The following is a 15,382-nucleotide window of genomic DNA, read 5'->3' on the forward strand; positions in this document are numbered from 1 at the left end:
ACAGCACGCAGGGAGGTCTACTTCCCTTCCCATAGGCGGAAGAGACTTCCCCAGGAGATCAACACAGCCTGGTTGCACATTGCACAAGAGGACACAAGCAGGGATGTGATCAGGAGGACCTGGATGCAGTGCTGCAAACATTTCAATGATCTCAGTAGATCACGAAACGTTAGCACAAAACCACACTCAACCTCATCCTGCTATGTCTCATCACATCCCCATCACTCTACCTTCCCTACCCTACCCCTGCACATCCTTACTCACACCAACTTACCATGCACCTCCACCCATCCCTCTCTATCTACATTATCACATCCCCCATCTCACTAGCCACCCCTCACACTCACCCTCACCCTAGTGCAATCATACCAACTAACAACACACAAGGGTAGGCACTTGGGTGTTTTATACAGGAAACTTTGTGCTATCCGGCACCCATGGGACCGAGCTACTGCCGTTTTTTTTAAAAGCTCCGGATAGACCAGCGTCAATGTTATCAGATAGGAGCTTTTCATCGCAGTATCTGACCACAAACACTTGCTCAGCAACAGCTTGTAAACACTCGGCCCGTGGCTTGGAAGCGTCTCTGAAGCTGTTGCTAAGATACAGAGATGCTTTCTAGAGCCTGTCGTGTCTGACCACAAACACTGTTGCTCAGCAACAGCTTGTAAACACTCGGCCCAGTTGCTTGGAAGCGTCTCTGAAGCTGTTGCTAAGCGACAAAGACGCTTTCCAGAGCCTGCGTGTGAAAAGAATGCTAGGAGAAAAAAAAACACCTAACCAAAACGGCTGCTGATTTCTGCCGTTAGATCAAAGTTGCCGGACATTCAACTTCCGGATAGCACAAAGTTTCCTGTACAATGTTCATGTAAAGTTTCTGTTAATGTGGTGTCAAACATTGAAACTTTTATTTTCAACACTTCGCGTTTTTGGACAGATTTGTGTGCACCTTTGGAAGTGGCTTAGTGAGTTGCAGTGAATGGTGAGACATAACGGTACCCCCGCAATGGTGATGGGTGTGAAAGGAATGGCTTTGGCATTGTAGGGATGCTTTATGGTGTTGGTGTGTGGTGGCGCCAACCTGGCACATCATGTGGCAGCCAGGGTGTACAGCATCAAGTGAAGTAAATCTGACCATGGTGAGGCCATCCCTGGCCTCCCGGGCAGCAATGTGGTCAGGTGCTGATGCCCTGTGTCCTGTGCAGTATCAGTTGATTGCAGAGAAGGTTGGTGGTGTTGTTGATGCTGCTGGCGTTGGGGCTGATCGTGGTGGGATTCTGAGGACCAAGGTGAGAGATTTCAAGGTCACCCATGTTGATGGAATAGATGCAGGTGAAGTAGAGATGACAGAAGCAATCTGTCAATGGTGGGAGAGGTAATGAGGTCAGACTGGATGGAGACTTGTGTAAAGACTTGCAGCATGGTGAATCTGTAGTGGAAATGCAGTTTAGAGAAGCTAGTGGTTAGGGGAACATGTCTCAATCAGCTGGGAGCTTTGACTTGACATTTGAAGCCGTCAACTCATCAGCTGATTCAATGGCCACTGACCTCCCACCTCAGCTTCACAGACGAGGTCTAGGTACAGTGGGAAACCGGTGGGCGACCTGCCAAATCCAAAAAGCTGGAATAAACCATTGATAAGTGGCTGTAAACAAACCACTAATAATTTTAATTGCCTACCCAGCCGCTGCGTGTCGGGTCTGCTCAGCGCTGACAGACCCGACATTAGGTAAAGGCACGTGACAGCGGATTCACAGTGGGGGAAAAAACACTTTCCCACCCGACCTGCCACCGATTGTGCCCGCTGCAAAATGCAGCCCATTGTTTGGCTTTTCCCCCAACTTGAGTAAATTGCAGAGTTGTTTAAATAATCAATTTTACTTATGAAAGACTACTTATTTTGAAGAGTATTTTTTTTCGAATTAGAGGCTGTCCTAATGGGATTGCATCAACTATCACTAATGTGGAGTGGATAAACTCCAAGGGAGCCCACGTGACTTGGATTTGATTTAGGAATTTACAACATGATCCCCAATTATTACTAGCTTGTTCCACACTTCGGAAAGATAGTGGAACATACTCATTTTTCACTGCTAATCTGTTGGCATACAGGTGGTAATATGTGTAAAGTTAAGCTCTGAGATGTTGAAAAAGAGTGAAAACAAAAATCATTCTGGAGCCTTATCCTTTTACCTGTGTGTTCGATAAATATAACTTCTGCCCATTGCATTCATGGACTGATGTGTATCTTTCAGATGAACACAGAGCAACAGAAGAAAATACAGGAATTGCAGGAGAAACTTGCTAAGGTAAGCATAATACACTTTAATGGTGATGATTCCCCAGTGGAGAGAAGTGCCATTGGTTTAATGGTGATGATTTTCAGTGGAGGATTGAAAATAGTTCCATAATATATGAACATTTAATTTTATTCAGGAGGATGTAAATCCAGTGTCTGGGTAGGATAGAACTTGCCTGGGGGTGTTAGCTGATTTGCTGTTCACTACATCGAAACAGCGTTGGGTGACAAACAAACAGGACATGCTGAGATTTGTGAAAGGCAAATTTAATGGTGACATCAGGAAGTATTTGTACAGAGCGTGATCAACAGCTGGAACGGAGGGTTGGGGTCAGGACACTGAATTCATTAAGAAATGTCAAGTTGCTGTATTGGGAATGTAGTACAGGAAACTCTCATTTAAACGGCACCTAAATATACGGAATTCTCTATTAACCGGCAAAATTCATACTCTGAAAACAACACCTCAATAACCGGAAATGTTGCCGAGTCCGAGTCTCCTGCGGTGGCCGAGTTAGTCAGTGGGGGTAGTTCTCCAAACTGCCACTACTCTGCTTCTTGGCGCTGTCGGAAGTCTGAACACCTCAATAACAGGAGCCTGACTCTCCCGCGTATACAGTCGTTTACTGTATAAGTTTTGTTTTACTGTTAAGTAATTAAAGAGTTATGGATTACCCTCCACTGGCAGTACTGTACTTAATCAAGCATCTTCCACCATCCATTTAACACAACATTCTGTAGGTGAGTACCCAATTACTGTATACTGCATATTTCTTGATTTTTTAATTTTTGTTTGTTAAAAATAGCCTCGGTAGATAACCCTCTCCGTCATCCGGAATTTTTAATCAACCGGCACCATCCCAGTCCCGTCGGTGCCGGATACCAAAGAGTTTCCTGTGTTCAGGAAGGATGAAGTCAAATGGGCTGAAGAGCCATCTTATGAGCTTGCATCTTATATGTAAAAACGTCAAGCATCTTGTGATGGGATTTGCTATCTTCTGCAGTCTGAACCTGTTAGAAAAATCATTGTTGTAATTTGGCAGTTCACTGAACTGAATATCATTACCAAACAACATAGGAAAACCAACATGAGGATTGAGCAGTTCTTTATCCACACATGCATTTCATGCCTAATGTGGTGTCTAACCCTGGAATCTGCAACACCATCCTTCTATTCTGTTGGTTACTGGTTTGTATAGGAGTGTAGGAAGGCTTTGTCAGTTTTTACTCTCGATAACAAAGTATTATACCACTGCCTCCAATGCATATGTTCTACAAAAATGACACCTAGGAATCTCCAGAGTGGACAGAAAAGATCCCATAGCACTATTCAAAGAAGAGCAGGGGAGTTCTCCCGGTGTCATGACCAACATTTATTCCTCAACTAACGTCACTAAAACAGTTTAATTGGTCATTTATCTCATTATTGTTTGTGGGACTTTTTGTGTACATATTGGCTGCCATATTTCCTACAGTAGATCAGTGAAAACACTTCAAAAACATTTCTTTGGCAGTGAAGCGCTTTGGGATGTCCGGAGGTTGTGAAAGGCGCAGAATAAATGCAAGTTCGTTCGTCCCTTCTCTTTACGGAGCTACTAACTGACCTACATCTCATTTTTTGTGCCTGATTGCTTTCCGATTGGTCCATCCTAACCACCTGATATCAGTTACGTACACGGCATTACCAGGACGACTTCAATCAGTTCTGAAAATTTAATTCTGCAATAAACATAGAAAGCAGTCATTGCACATACACACCAAAAACAAAAATTAAATTCAAATAAGAATTAGTGAAGTGTAACTAAGCTAGTTGAGATTCCTGTAAAAGTTTACGTTATGACTGTCTGGGATTGAATTCATGAGCAAACCCAGTCACTTAATTCCAAAAGTGTTTTTTTTCAGCAAGTCGCAGGCGACCACCTAGTTTAAATATTAAAAATTAATCCTAAACTGACTTGTGCTTGAATAATTTTTCTCTGACTATTTCAGGCCGTGAAAGCCAGCTCTGAAGCCACAGATCTCTTGCAGAATGTGCGTCAGGCTAAAGAACGCACAGAGAGAGACCTTGAGAAACTACAGGGCCGCGAGAACTCCAGTGAAACTATCAGGAAGAAACTGGTGGAGTCCGAGGTACATTAGCAATTCAATTGCTAAACACAGTTAATCAATGTAATGTAGTCTAACCAGGCTTGCAGTAGTGCCCCTACAGGCAAAAACTCACTGCTGCAAAATAACTTCTTCATTGTGATATGGTAGTTCATTCAACAAATAGCAAAGAAGTGCTCACCCAAGAGCAAAATGATGGCTATCTCAGAGCACATTCACTTCTTTCAGTTATTCCCCTTACAAATGACACGGATTCTAGCCTCACAAATCTAAACTGTCCCAAACCCTTGCCACTGCACCAAGCTGGCAGTTGACTGTGCTCTGTCTGTGCTTGCATTCCCTTTGAATGACCAGCTTTTCGGATTTCTGACCATCCGTTCAGTTGTCTCTGCTGCTCCTCCCAACTTCCCCTTGCCCACCAAGTCAGACCTCTTCTCCCAGCACCCCCCACCCGGCTTCACCCGTCCCAGTCCTGAATCCACATCTTTCTCTCCTATCTCTCATCCTGCCCACTCTGAGCTCATCGTGTCCATGAGACCCACCTAATGCTCCCTCGATCCCATTCCAACTGAACTGCGGATCACCCAAGTTCCCTCCTGGCCCCCATGCTAGCTGACATTGTAAATGGTTGCCTCGCCCTGGGTATTGTCCCACTCCATTTCAAAGTCATGTTATAACCGCATCCTTTAAAAAAAAAACTCGCCCTTAACCCCTCTGTCTTTGTAAACTACTGCCCTACCTCCAATCTCCTTTTCCTTTCAAAAGGACTTGAATCTATTGTCGCCTCCCAGATCAGTACAACTTTCCCCAAACTCCCTATTTGAATCTTCTCAAGCAGGTTTCTGCATTGAAATGGCTCTAACCAAAGTCACAGATGATCTCCTCTGTGACTGACCATGGTGCAGTAATCCTCTGCAGCCTTTGACACGTTGCCCACATCATCTTCCTCCAATGCCTTTCCTCTGTTGTCCAACTCTGTGGGACTGCCTTTGGTTGGTTCCACTCTTAACTAATTTATCACAGCCAGAGCATCTCCAGAAATGGCTTCTCTTTCTGCCTTCTGTTACCTCAGGTTCCCCAAGCATCCACCCTTCACCTCCTCCTCCTTCCTCACTTACATGCTGTCCCTTGGAGACACGGGGTCAGCTTCCAAATGTATGCTGGCGACACCCAGCTCTGTTTCATTCTTGTTTTCAAATCTCTTTATGGTCTTGCCCCACTTCAGCATTACAACTACTACTGAGTTCTCCATCTCCCAGACTCTGGCCTCTTGAGCATTTCCACCATTGGCAGCTGTGCCTTCAGCCGTCTAGGGCCTGTGCTCTGGAATTCCCCCTCTAAACTGGTAAGGGTTGCACGTTGGACATCTCTGATGGAAGAGAACCACTTTTCTAAATTACAACAGTAACTACACTTAAAGTACCTAATTGGCTGTAAAGCACTTTGGGACGTCCGGTGGTCGTGAAAGGTGCCATACAAATGCAAATTTGTTCTTTATTGTATTGGGCTGTTATGTTGTGGGCGGGAAGTCATCTGATTAAATGACTCAATGTGCTGTTAAAAGGTACAAGATCCATTCAAATTTTCTTGTAATGTTTACTGTCCTTTGGAGGCACAGACATGTGGGAAAACTTTGTTCTAAGAACAGGGATGACTACAGCTATGATAAGTGATTTACCTTTTTAGTTGTAGAGGTTTTGTTAAGGAGTGACATTACCATCAAACCACTTAACATGCAGTGCGATGTGTGAGCACTTCCTCAATGGTTTAGAGGTATTTTAGAAATTGCAGTGTTATTGCTGTTACCTTTATTTGCATTTAAGGCAGAGCTTTGTAATGTGGGCCGACATGACTGGTAAATGGCCTATTATCACAGTCTGTTGGGTAGTAGAGTGTTAATACCCTTGTAACCATCACTGCAGAATCAGTGGAAATTTCTGATGTGTTGATAATTGTAGGAACGTCGCAAGTCTCTGGAGAATCAAGTGAAGCGGCTTGAGATGGTGGAGCGCAGAGAAAACAAGCTTAAAGAGGATTTGCAGACAAAATCTCAGCAGATCCAACAAATGGCTCAGAAAATCCTGGTATGTGCAAGAAGTTGACAGTGATGAAGAGACATTTAGAAAGTGATAATTAGAGAATCAGACCAGCAGTGCAAGGGGAAAGATACCTGATAGGAGGATAATGAGAGAAGAAATTGATGTAATGCACCCCCCCCCCCCCGCCACCAGAGTTGCATTAACTTTACAGGGCCACCCTCCTTACCTGGCTGAGTGGGCAGGTGACCTGTTCTAGGTCTTTGCTACAGTTTTGTTCAGCTGACCACTGGCAGGGCACGTGACAGTGGTCTGGTAATGATTCATTCCCATTTTCCTTCCACCTGTAGCTTCCCACAACAGAGTTGGAGAGGGGGGGCAAGAGAATTGAATCGGTTTCCTTGCACTGGTAATTCATGCTGTGCTGCTTTGCTGCCTGAGACTGGTATGCTACTTAATGCTATAGTGGATGTGTGCCCAGTGCAAAGTGTTAGATTACTGTCAGGTTTTTTGTTTTTGCTGTCTGGTACCTTGATATGGAAAGCAGCTTAGTGCACTGTATTTGGCATCATCCTGATTGCTGTAAAGCCTTGTTCTGTGTCATTGTTACGCACAAAATACATTCACATAGGAAAATTATTAAAAGGCGTTGGAGAGATAGGATTAGCGTACAAAATAACAAAGATAATTTATGTGGATGTGGAAACCTAGTCTACGCAAAACTAGGAAAGGTGAACTTAGAGAGAGGAAGAAGAGGGGGTTGTACGGTTATAAATAAAATAATTAGTGTCCTAACTTGCTGTGCAACGTGACTCCTAGAGTTAACTTGTGGAATAGTCTGCCAAACAGTAGTCATTTAGAACACTAAAAAAGGAATGAGACAGGTTCCTGAATCAACAAACATTAAAGGGAATATAGGCTTTTGGGAAGGAAGAAAATGGACTAACGGTCACCGTGAGTCCTGAAAAAGACCTAAATGAACTTCCTCTACTCTAGTATTCCTATGGAGAAAAACCGCTTCCTGCACTCTGCCAACAGCATCTTTACCCACTTTTGTAAATGGCCTATGAGCTCTCTTGGTTGTAGAGGTTGTGCTTCTCTATCCTCTTCTCTGATTCAGTCTAGGGGTGCCCGTTGTGATTAAGATCAGGATTTTAACTAGTCTTGCTGTGGTCCTTCGATTTAGTATGTTTCAGAGTGTCACACTGCCATCCTATACTGAGTAGATAAAGGTGGCTTATGCTGTGCTGGTGTGCTGCCTGAGGCTGTATGCTACCTAATATTTTAGTGAATGAGTTGCCTGGGGATATTTAAGTCTCCACTGGGTAGTGTACTGAGCTTCACTGCATACAAGGTAGAAAACAAGTATGTTCTGTAAAGGTTTGATGTCTGATGCTTGTTTGCACAAAGGTTGGGTAATAGCTAAGTTTTAGTTCCATAAAGATTGTGATATGGTTTCTCCTACCTGTAGATGCCAGCATATGAGCAAATGAACTAATATTTGTTTATTATGCTATTTATAATGATCCTGCTCTCTTTTCCTAACACAGGAGTTGGAGGAGAGCTGGTGTGAGGCCCAGGCAACAGCACAACGTATGGAAACCAACCTCCGACAGAAAGAACAGCTCTATGAGGACAAAATGAAGGCAAGAGACAGAAAATGAATAATGGCGATTTGATTCTGTAGCAGTAGCAGCAAATATCTTGTACTGTTCTCATGGGGATAAGGCTGAAGTGGTCATCAGACCAGATTGGAGCAATGCAGTGTGTGAGCAACAGTCGGTCTGCAATTTCTGCAAGCCATCTTTCCTCTCATTCTCACACAGTGCACCAACTAATCTTAAATGTAGAGCAAGTATCTGAGCTGAAAACAGCCACTAATGGGTTTGTTCGTCCCTTTAGTTTAAATGAAGAAAATAATGAGTACGGCGAAGTGAGTGGGGGGAAGAGAATTTCCTGAATGGTACAAAATGAGTCTAAACATTTCTCCCCATGAGTTCTGGACAATGCTGTTTAGTCATTACTTGCAGAGAGCACCCCACCTTCTGTTCTTATTTATCTTGTACTCTCTCATAGGTTATGGAAGCTCAGGTAAAGATGGGTATTGCAAATAAGGAGTCCTTAGAAGATTCTCGCCTCAGGCATGAGGAGGACTCTCGTAAAAAGTGCAAACTGATTGACGATCAGAAAGCGGTACGTGAGAAATTAACCTTAAAGCAAGGTATAGAGTTGTTGAGATACCGCGGCAAACGTGGGAGTCGAGACCAGAGCTATTGAAAACACAACTGCTTTATTCCAACCACATGAAAAACAGGAACTAGAAAAGCCCGCGCATCCACTTAAATACTTCCCAGACAGGAAGTGCTCCCGGCAGCCTGTCCCTGTGGGGAACAAGTTGCTGGAGGAAAGGGCCCCCGGCTGGGGGCTTCTGCTTAAACTGTCTGTGCCGCCGTGAGCGGATTATGTCCAGTGGTGGCGTGTCGCCACAGAGCTCCCCCCAGAATCCGCTTAGGAGGAGTGGACGAGTCGTGACGGTGGTCTAATGGTTCTGCCGCAGCGGCTCTGAGTGGTCGCCGGTCTGGTTGGTTGGGTCGGGCGGTTCGCCGCCGGCTGTGCTGGCTTGCCGGGGGGACGGCCTCTAGTTGGAGGCTGGGCCACGGGGACCTGTTCCCCTGGTTCTGTGTGTGCTGGTTTGAGCCGGTCGATGGAGACTGTCTCGACCCTGTCGCCGAGTCGCAGCTTGAAGACCTTGTCCCCGGTTTGTAGTACCTCGTACGGACCGTCGTACGGGGGTCGCAGGGGCCCGCGGTGCGCGTCGTGTCGCACGAAGACGAAGCGCGCCTGCTGTAAATTTGGCGGGACGTGAGGTGCGAGTTCGCCGTGTCGGTTGACCGGAAGTGGGGCGAACTGCTGAGCGGAAGAGAAAGAGTCGAGCCGCTGCTGTTCGGCCGACCAAGGCTTGGTAGGCTCCGGAAGGAATTCGCCTGGGACGCGCAGCGGTTGTCCGTAGACTAACTCCGCTGCCGAGGACTGGAGGTCTTCCTTGACCGCGGTGCGTAGGCCGAGTAGCACCCACGGTAGGCGGTCAGTCCAGGTACTGTCCTGCAGGCCAGCGTGGAGTGAGGCCTTGAGTGACCTGTGGAAGCGTTCACAAAGTCCGTTGGCCTGCGGGTGGTACGCCGTGGTGCGGTGGAGCGTCACCCCGAGGTTGCGTGCTGTGGCCGTCCAGAGTTCGGAGGTGAACTGGGCGCCTCTGTCGGAGGTTATGTCGGCCGGTACGCCGAACCTCGCAACCCAGGTGTTAACGAACGCCCTGGCGATGTCTGCTGTGGTGGTGGAGGTCAGCGGCACTGCCTCAGGCCAGCGTGTGTAGCGGTCGACCATCGTGAGGAGATAAGTTTGGCCTTGCGATGGCGGCAGGGGACCGACGATGTCGACGTGTACGTGGTCGAAGCGGCGGCTGGGTACCTCGAAGTCTCCCAGGGGTGCTTTGGTGTGCAGCTGTACCTTAGCCCGTTGGCAGGCGAGGCAGGAGGTGGCCCAAGTCCGAACATCTCTGCTGAGGCCGCGCCAGACGAAGCGCTTGGAGAGGAGTTTGACGGATGCGCGGGAACCCGGGTGAGAGAGCCCGTGGAGCGCGTCGAAGACGCGGCGGCGCCAGGTCTCAGGGACGACCGGCCTGGGTTGGCCGAGTGAGACGTCGCATGTGACTGCCGTGGCTTCGGGCCCTTGCGCGACCTTGGCTAGGCGTAGCCCTGGCAGGCTGGTAGCCGCCGAGAGGAGGTCTGGGTCCGTGAGCTGGGCCGCTGCTAGTTGTGCGTAGTCGACCGCGAGGTGATTCGCACAGACGGCGGGACGGGAAAGGCAGTCGGCGACCACGTTGTCTCTACCGGAGACGTGCTGAATGTCCGTAGTAAACTCGGAGACGGCCGCGAGCTGGCGTTGCTGCCTAGCGGACCAGGGTTCGGTGTGCTTGGCCATCGCGTATGTGAGTGGCTTGTGGTCCACATACGCGGTGAAGGGGCGGCCTTCCAGGAGGAACCTGAAATGGCGGACCGACAGGTGGAGTGCGAGAAGCTCGCGGTCGAAAGTGGAGTATTTGACCTCCGGGGGGCGCAGTTGGCGGCTGTAGAAGGCAAGTGGCTGCCACGCGCCATTGACCCACTGCTCGAACACGGCCCCGACCGCGTGGTCGGAGGCGTCGGTGGTGAGCGCGACCCGGGCATCGGCCCTCGGGTGCGCGAGCAGAGTGGCGTCGGCGAGTGCGTTTTTGGTGGCGTCGAAGGCGGCTGCCGTGTCAGTGGTCCAGGCTACGTCCATCTTGCCGGATTTTCCTCGGAGGGAGTCGTATAGGGGCTTCATGAGGGCTGCGGCTCTGGGGATGAACCTGTTGTAGAAGTTCACCATCCCGAGGAACTCCTGGAGGCCCTTGATGGTTGTGGGGCGGGGGAATTGCTGGACGGCCTGCACCTTGTTGGGCAGGGGGACGGCCCCAGCAGGGGTGATGTGGTGACCGAGAAAATCGATCTCGGTTAGGCCGAATTGGCACTTCGCCGGGCTGAGGATGAGCCCGTGTTGGGCTAGGCGCCCGAACAGGATGCGAAGGTGTTCGAGGTGTTCCTGTTTGGAGGAGCTGGCCACGAGAATGTCGTCTAGATAGACGAATAGGAAGTTCAGGTCCCGGAGGACTGAGTCCATAAGGCGCTGGAAAGCCTGTGCTGCATTCTTGAGGCCGAAGGGCATCCTCAGGAACTCGAACAGGCCGAATGGGGTGATGACGGCCGTTTTGGGGATGTCCGCGGGGTGTACGGGGACTTGGTGGTAACCGTGCACCAGGTCGACTTTGGAAAAGACGGTTCGTCCAGCCAGTCGGGCCGAGAAGTCCTGGATGTGTGGCACCGGGTATCGATCGGGGGTGGTGGCGTCGTTGAGGCGGCGGTAGTCCCCGCAAGGGCGCCAGCCTCCGCCGGGCTTGGGGGCGATGTGGAGGGGCGAGGCCCAAGGGCTGCTGGAGCGGCGGATGATGCCGAGTTGTTCCATGTTGGTAAACTCGGCCCGCGCGATTTCCAGCTTGGCCGGGTTGAGTCTGCGGGCGTGGGCAGAAACTGGGGGGCCGGTGGTGGGGATATAGTGTTCCACACCGTGCTTGGCGGCTTTGGCCGAAAAGGTCGGGTTAGTGAGGGCGGGAAACTCAGCTAGGAGTGCCGAGTAGTCGTCCGTGGCTCTGGCGAGGCAGTAGGTCGTCAGGCCGGCCGAACGGGCCGGGGTAAAGGCGCCGGGGATGGGGGCCATAGTGTTGATGTCGACGAGGCGGTGCCTCGGAATGTCGACAAGGAGGCCGTGGGCGCGTAGGAAGTCGGCGCCGAAGAGTGGGCAGAGGACCTTGGCTGTGAGGAACTCCCAGCGGTAGCGGCGGCCCGCGAGGTCGAGCGTGACCATGCGGGTGCCATATGTGCGGATTTCAGAGCCGTTGGCTGCAGCCAGTGTGATACCCCGTGTGCTGCGTTGGATCTCGAGGGCGGAGGCGGGGGTGATGCTGTGCTGGGCCCCTGTGTTGCACAGAAATCGGCGGTTGGTTCTGTCGTCAGTGACGTACAGTAGGGGCTCCTTCTGCCCCGCGGCCATCGCGGGGGCCGGTGCGGGGGGGCGTATGAAGGTGCACGGTGGCGTGCAGCGTTGAGCCCTAGTGCCAAAACGGGTGTGGTAGTAGCAGTGACCCGGAGTGGTAGGGCGGTCGGGCCTAGCGGCCCGGGAAGACCGCGTGGTCGTTGCCGTGAGGTCGGGCGCGACGTCGCGAGCGGCCTGTGCAGAGAGCAGCCGGTCGGCCTTTTCGGCTATATCATTCAGGTCCGTGGAGTCAGACTCCACAATGAGCGGGCGGATGCTGGCGGGGAGCTGCCGAATGAAAAGTGTGCGAAAAAGGGCGCCGGGATTTTTGTTGTCTGAGAGGGACAGCATGTGGGAAAGCAGGTCTGATGGTGAAGCGTCACCAAGGCCGGGGAGGTCCAGGAGTTGGCAGTGGCGCTGGTAAGAGGACGTTTGAAATTTTTTAAGTAGCGCAGCCTTCAGATGTTCGTACTTGCCCTCCGTTGGTGGATTCTGCAGCGCTGCCCAAACCTTGGGGACTGTAGCGTAGGTGAGCGAGGCGACGAGGTAGTCGTACTTCGTGGTGTCGACTGTAATGCCTTTCAGCCGGAATCTGGACTCAGCTTGAACGAACCAGGCTTCGGCGAGGTTCTCCCAAAAGTCTGGTAATTTAACCGTGACTGCGTTTGTATCCGCCATGCTAGCTTAGGATTCGTCCTGAGCGTCGGGGTCACCAGTGTTGAGATACCGCGGCAAACGTGGGAGTCAAGAACAGAGCTATTGAAAACACAACTGCTTTATTCCAACCACATGAAAAACAGGAACTAGAAAAGCCCGCGCATCCACTTAAATACTTCCCAGACAGGAAGTGCTCCCGGCAGCCTGTCCCTGCGGGGAACAAGTTGCTGAAGGAAAGGGCCCCCGGCTGGGGGCTTCTGCTTAGACTGTCTGTGCCGCCGTGAGCGGATTATGTCCAGTGGTGGCGTGTCGCCACAGAGTAACTGAAAATGTTTCGCTTTGACTGACGAGAAACGGAAAAATCTAATCATGAGCTGAATTTGCTGCGAAAATTCGTTTTTATAATGACTCCCATTTCAGAGTAAAGTTTACAACTGATTCTCAAGATAGACTGTGATTCTCGAGATAGATTGCTTTCTCATTTGGGCTTTTGACCTGCTCCCTGCTGCTTGGACTTTGTTGTCTGATCCCTGTCTTAATCTGACTGTGGTGCATTTCATATTTCAGACTATAAATGCCATGGATTCCAAGATAAAGTCTCTGGAGCAGAGGGTAGCAGAGCTCTCTGAGGCAAACAAACTTGCAGCAAACAGCAGCATCTTCACTCAGAGAAGCATGTAAGTGTTGGACTCTATGGTGTCTTGTCAAAGTATGTAAAACAAATACATGGATATAAAGTTAATTGCATTGACTATGCCCTATGGTTTAATTATCAAACTCAATTCATGTATTTAACTTCCTCTCACTTTGTTCTTTACAGTTGCTGTCTCCTAAAATGGCAACCATACAGAGGGTAACTTCTAATGTGTGTGGTCAGACCTGGCAGGAAAGATGGGGAGCGAGCATGCAATGAAATACATTAAGGCAGATGTAAACAAAGGGGAAAAGAAAGATAAAGAAATCAAGAGAAGTATATTTGTTGGGTGAGCAGGACTGGCACACATTGACCTTCCACCTCCTGGATTTAAATCCATTCCAAATTAATGGGATGAGCATCTTCGAATCATAGAAATTTACGGCACAGAAGGAGGCCATTCGGCCCATCATGTCTGTGGCAGCCAAAAAGAGCTATCCAGCCTAATCCCACTTTCCAACTCTTGGTCCATAGCCTTGTAGGTTACAGCACCTCAAGTGCATATCCAAGTACTTTTTAAATGTGATGAGGGTTTCTGCCTCTACCACTCTCTTAGGCAGTGAGTTCCAGACCCCCACCACCCTCTGGGTGAAAAAAGTCCTCATCAACCTCCCTCTAATCCTTCTACCAATTATTTTAAATCTATGCCCCCTGGTCATTGACCTCTCTGCTAAGGAAAATAGGTCCTTCCTATCCATTCTATCTAGACCCCTCATAATTTTATACACCTCAATTAAGTCTCCCCTCAGCCTCCTCTGCTCCAAAGAAAACAACCCCAGCCGATCCAATCTTTCCTCCTAGCTAAAATTCTCCAGTCCTGGCAACATCCTCGTAAATCTCCTCTGTACTCTCTCTAGTGCAATGTTCTCAGTAAGGATTTTGTATGGAATGAGTTTGGGTCGATCTCAAGTTTTTAGTAGTCATGGCTGCTGATTTGTGGCTCTAAATGAAAAATGGGCAGAATCATTGAATATGATTGCCAAAGAACCAGTAAAAATCCCAGAAAATATTAGAATGATACCTTGATTACTTTAGTCACCATCTGCCAATGGGCCGAATTAAAAATGGACAAAATCACAGAATACAATCTCAAAAACACAGGAATTCCATGCAGCAACATCCAAATTGGATATCCAGTCGCCATAAAGCAATGGACCTGATCACTGGCCCGCAGCGCCAGCCTCTAATTCAGCATTAAAATTGACAGTTTCACTCTAAGATCATAATATGGCTGGTGGTGGGAATGAGAAAAATGTCACACTGGTGCATTAGATGTGCTTTTCTGAGGTTGTAGCTAATCTAAAACATTGGGTCAGACTGCAGGGAGGTTTATTCTGCATAACCATGCTACACCTAATATATTACTTGATGCTGTTGATACTAATGCTAGGTACCTAAAATAGATCCATTTCCCAGCACCAATACTACAACAGCTTGCATTTATATAGCACCTTTAAAACGAAAAAATAAAAGTCCCCAGATATTTCACAAATAGGTGTACATAAGAACATAAGAAGCAGGAGTAGGCCAATCAGCCCCTCGAGCCTGCTCCGCCATTCAATAAGATCATGGCTGATCCAATCTTGGCCTCAACACCACTTTCCCGCTCTCTCCCCATACCCCTTGACTCCCTTGTAGTTCAAATGTCTCAATCTCCGCCTTGAATATATTCAATGACTCCACCTCCACAGCTCTCTGGGGTAGATAATTCCAAAGATTCACGACCCTCTGAGAGAAGAAATTCCTCCTCACCTCCGTCTTAAATGGGCGACCCCTTATTCTGAAACTATGCCCCCTAGTTCTAGATACCCCCACTAGGGGAAACATCCTCTCAGCATCCACCCTGTCAATCCCCCTCAGAATCTTATATGTTTCAATAAGATCACCTCTCATTCTTCTAAACTCCAATGAGTATAGGCTCAATCTTTCGTCATACGTCAACCCCTTCATCCCAGGAATCAACCTAGTGAACCTTCTCTGCAC

At 48.7% G+C, this 15,382-nt stretch overlaps 1 protein-coding gene across 4 annotated transcripts in view; it reads left to right on the plus strand.

The window, feature by feature from the left end:
* cita (citron rho-interacting serine/threonine kinase a) overlaps nucleotides 1–15,382 on the plus strand; it is a 311,435-nt gene that overhangs the window by 155,966 nt on the left and 140,087 nt on the right. For all 4 annotated transcript variants that reach the window (XM_085961882.1, XM_085961879.1, XM_085961880.1 and 1 more), the window contains 6 exons: nucleotides 2,256–2,309; nucleotides 4,289–4,429; nucleotides 6,364–6,489; nucleotides 7,992–8,087; nucleotides 8,518–8,634; nucleotides 13,273–13,382. In XM_085961882.1, coding sequence (XP_085818008.1) covers nucleotides 2,256–2,309; nucleotides 4,289–4,429; nucleotides 6,364–6,489; nucleotides 7,992–8,087; nucleotides 8,518–8,634; nucleotides 13,273–13,382 — 644 coding nt within the window. The remainder of the gene's footprint in view (nucleotides 1–2,255; nucleotides 2,310–4,288; nucleotides 4,430–6,363; nucleotides 6,490–7,991; nucleotides 8,088–8,517; nucleotides 8,635–13,272; nucleotides 13,383–15,382) is intronic.

The sequence above is a fragment of the Somniosus microcephalus genome, chromosome 19 (assembly GCF_052327205.1).
Source record: "Somniosus microcephalus isolate GS21.2 chromosome 19, FLI_Smic_1.0, whole genome shotgun sequence".
NCBI lineage: Eukaryota > Metazoa > Chordata > Chondrichthyes > Squaliformes > Somniosidae > Somniosus > Somniosus microcephalus.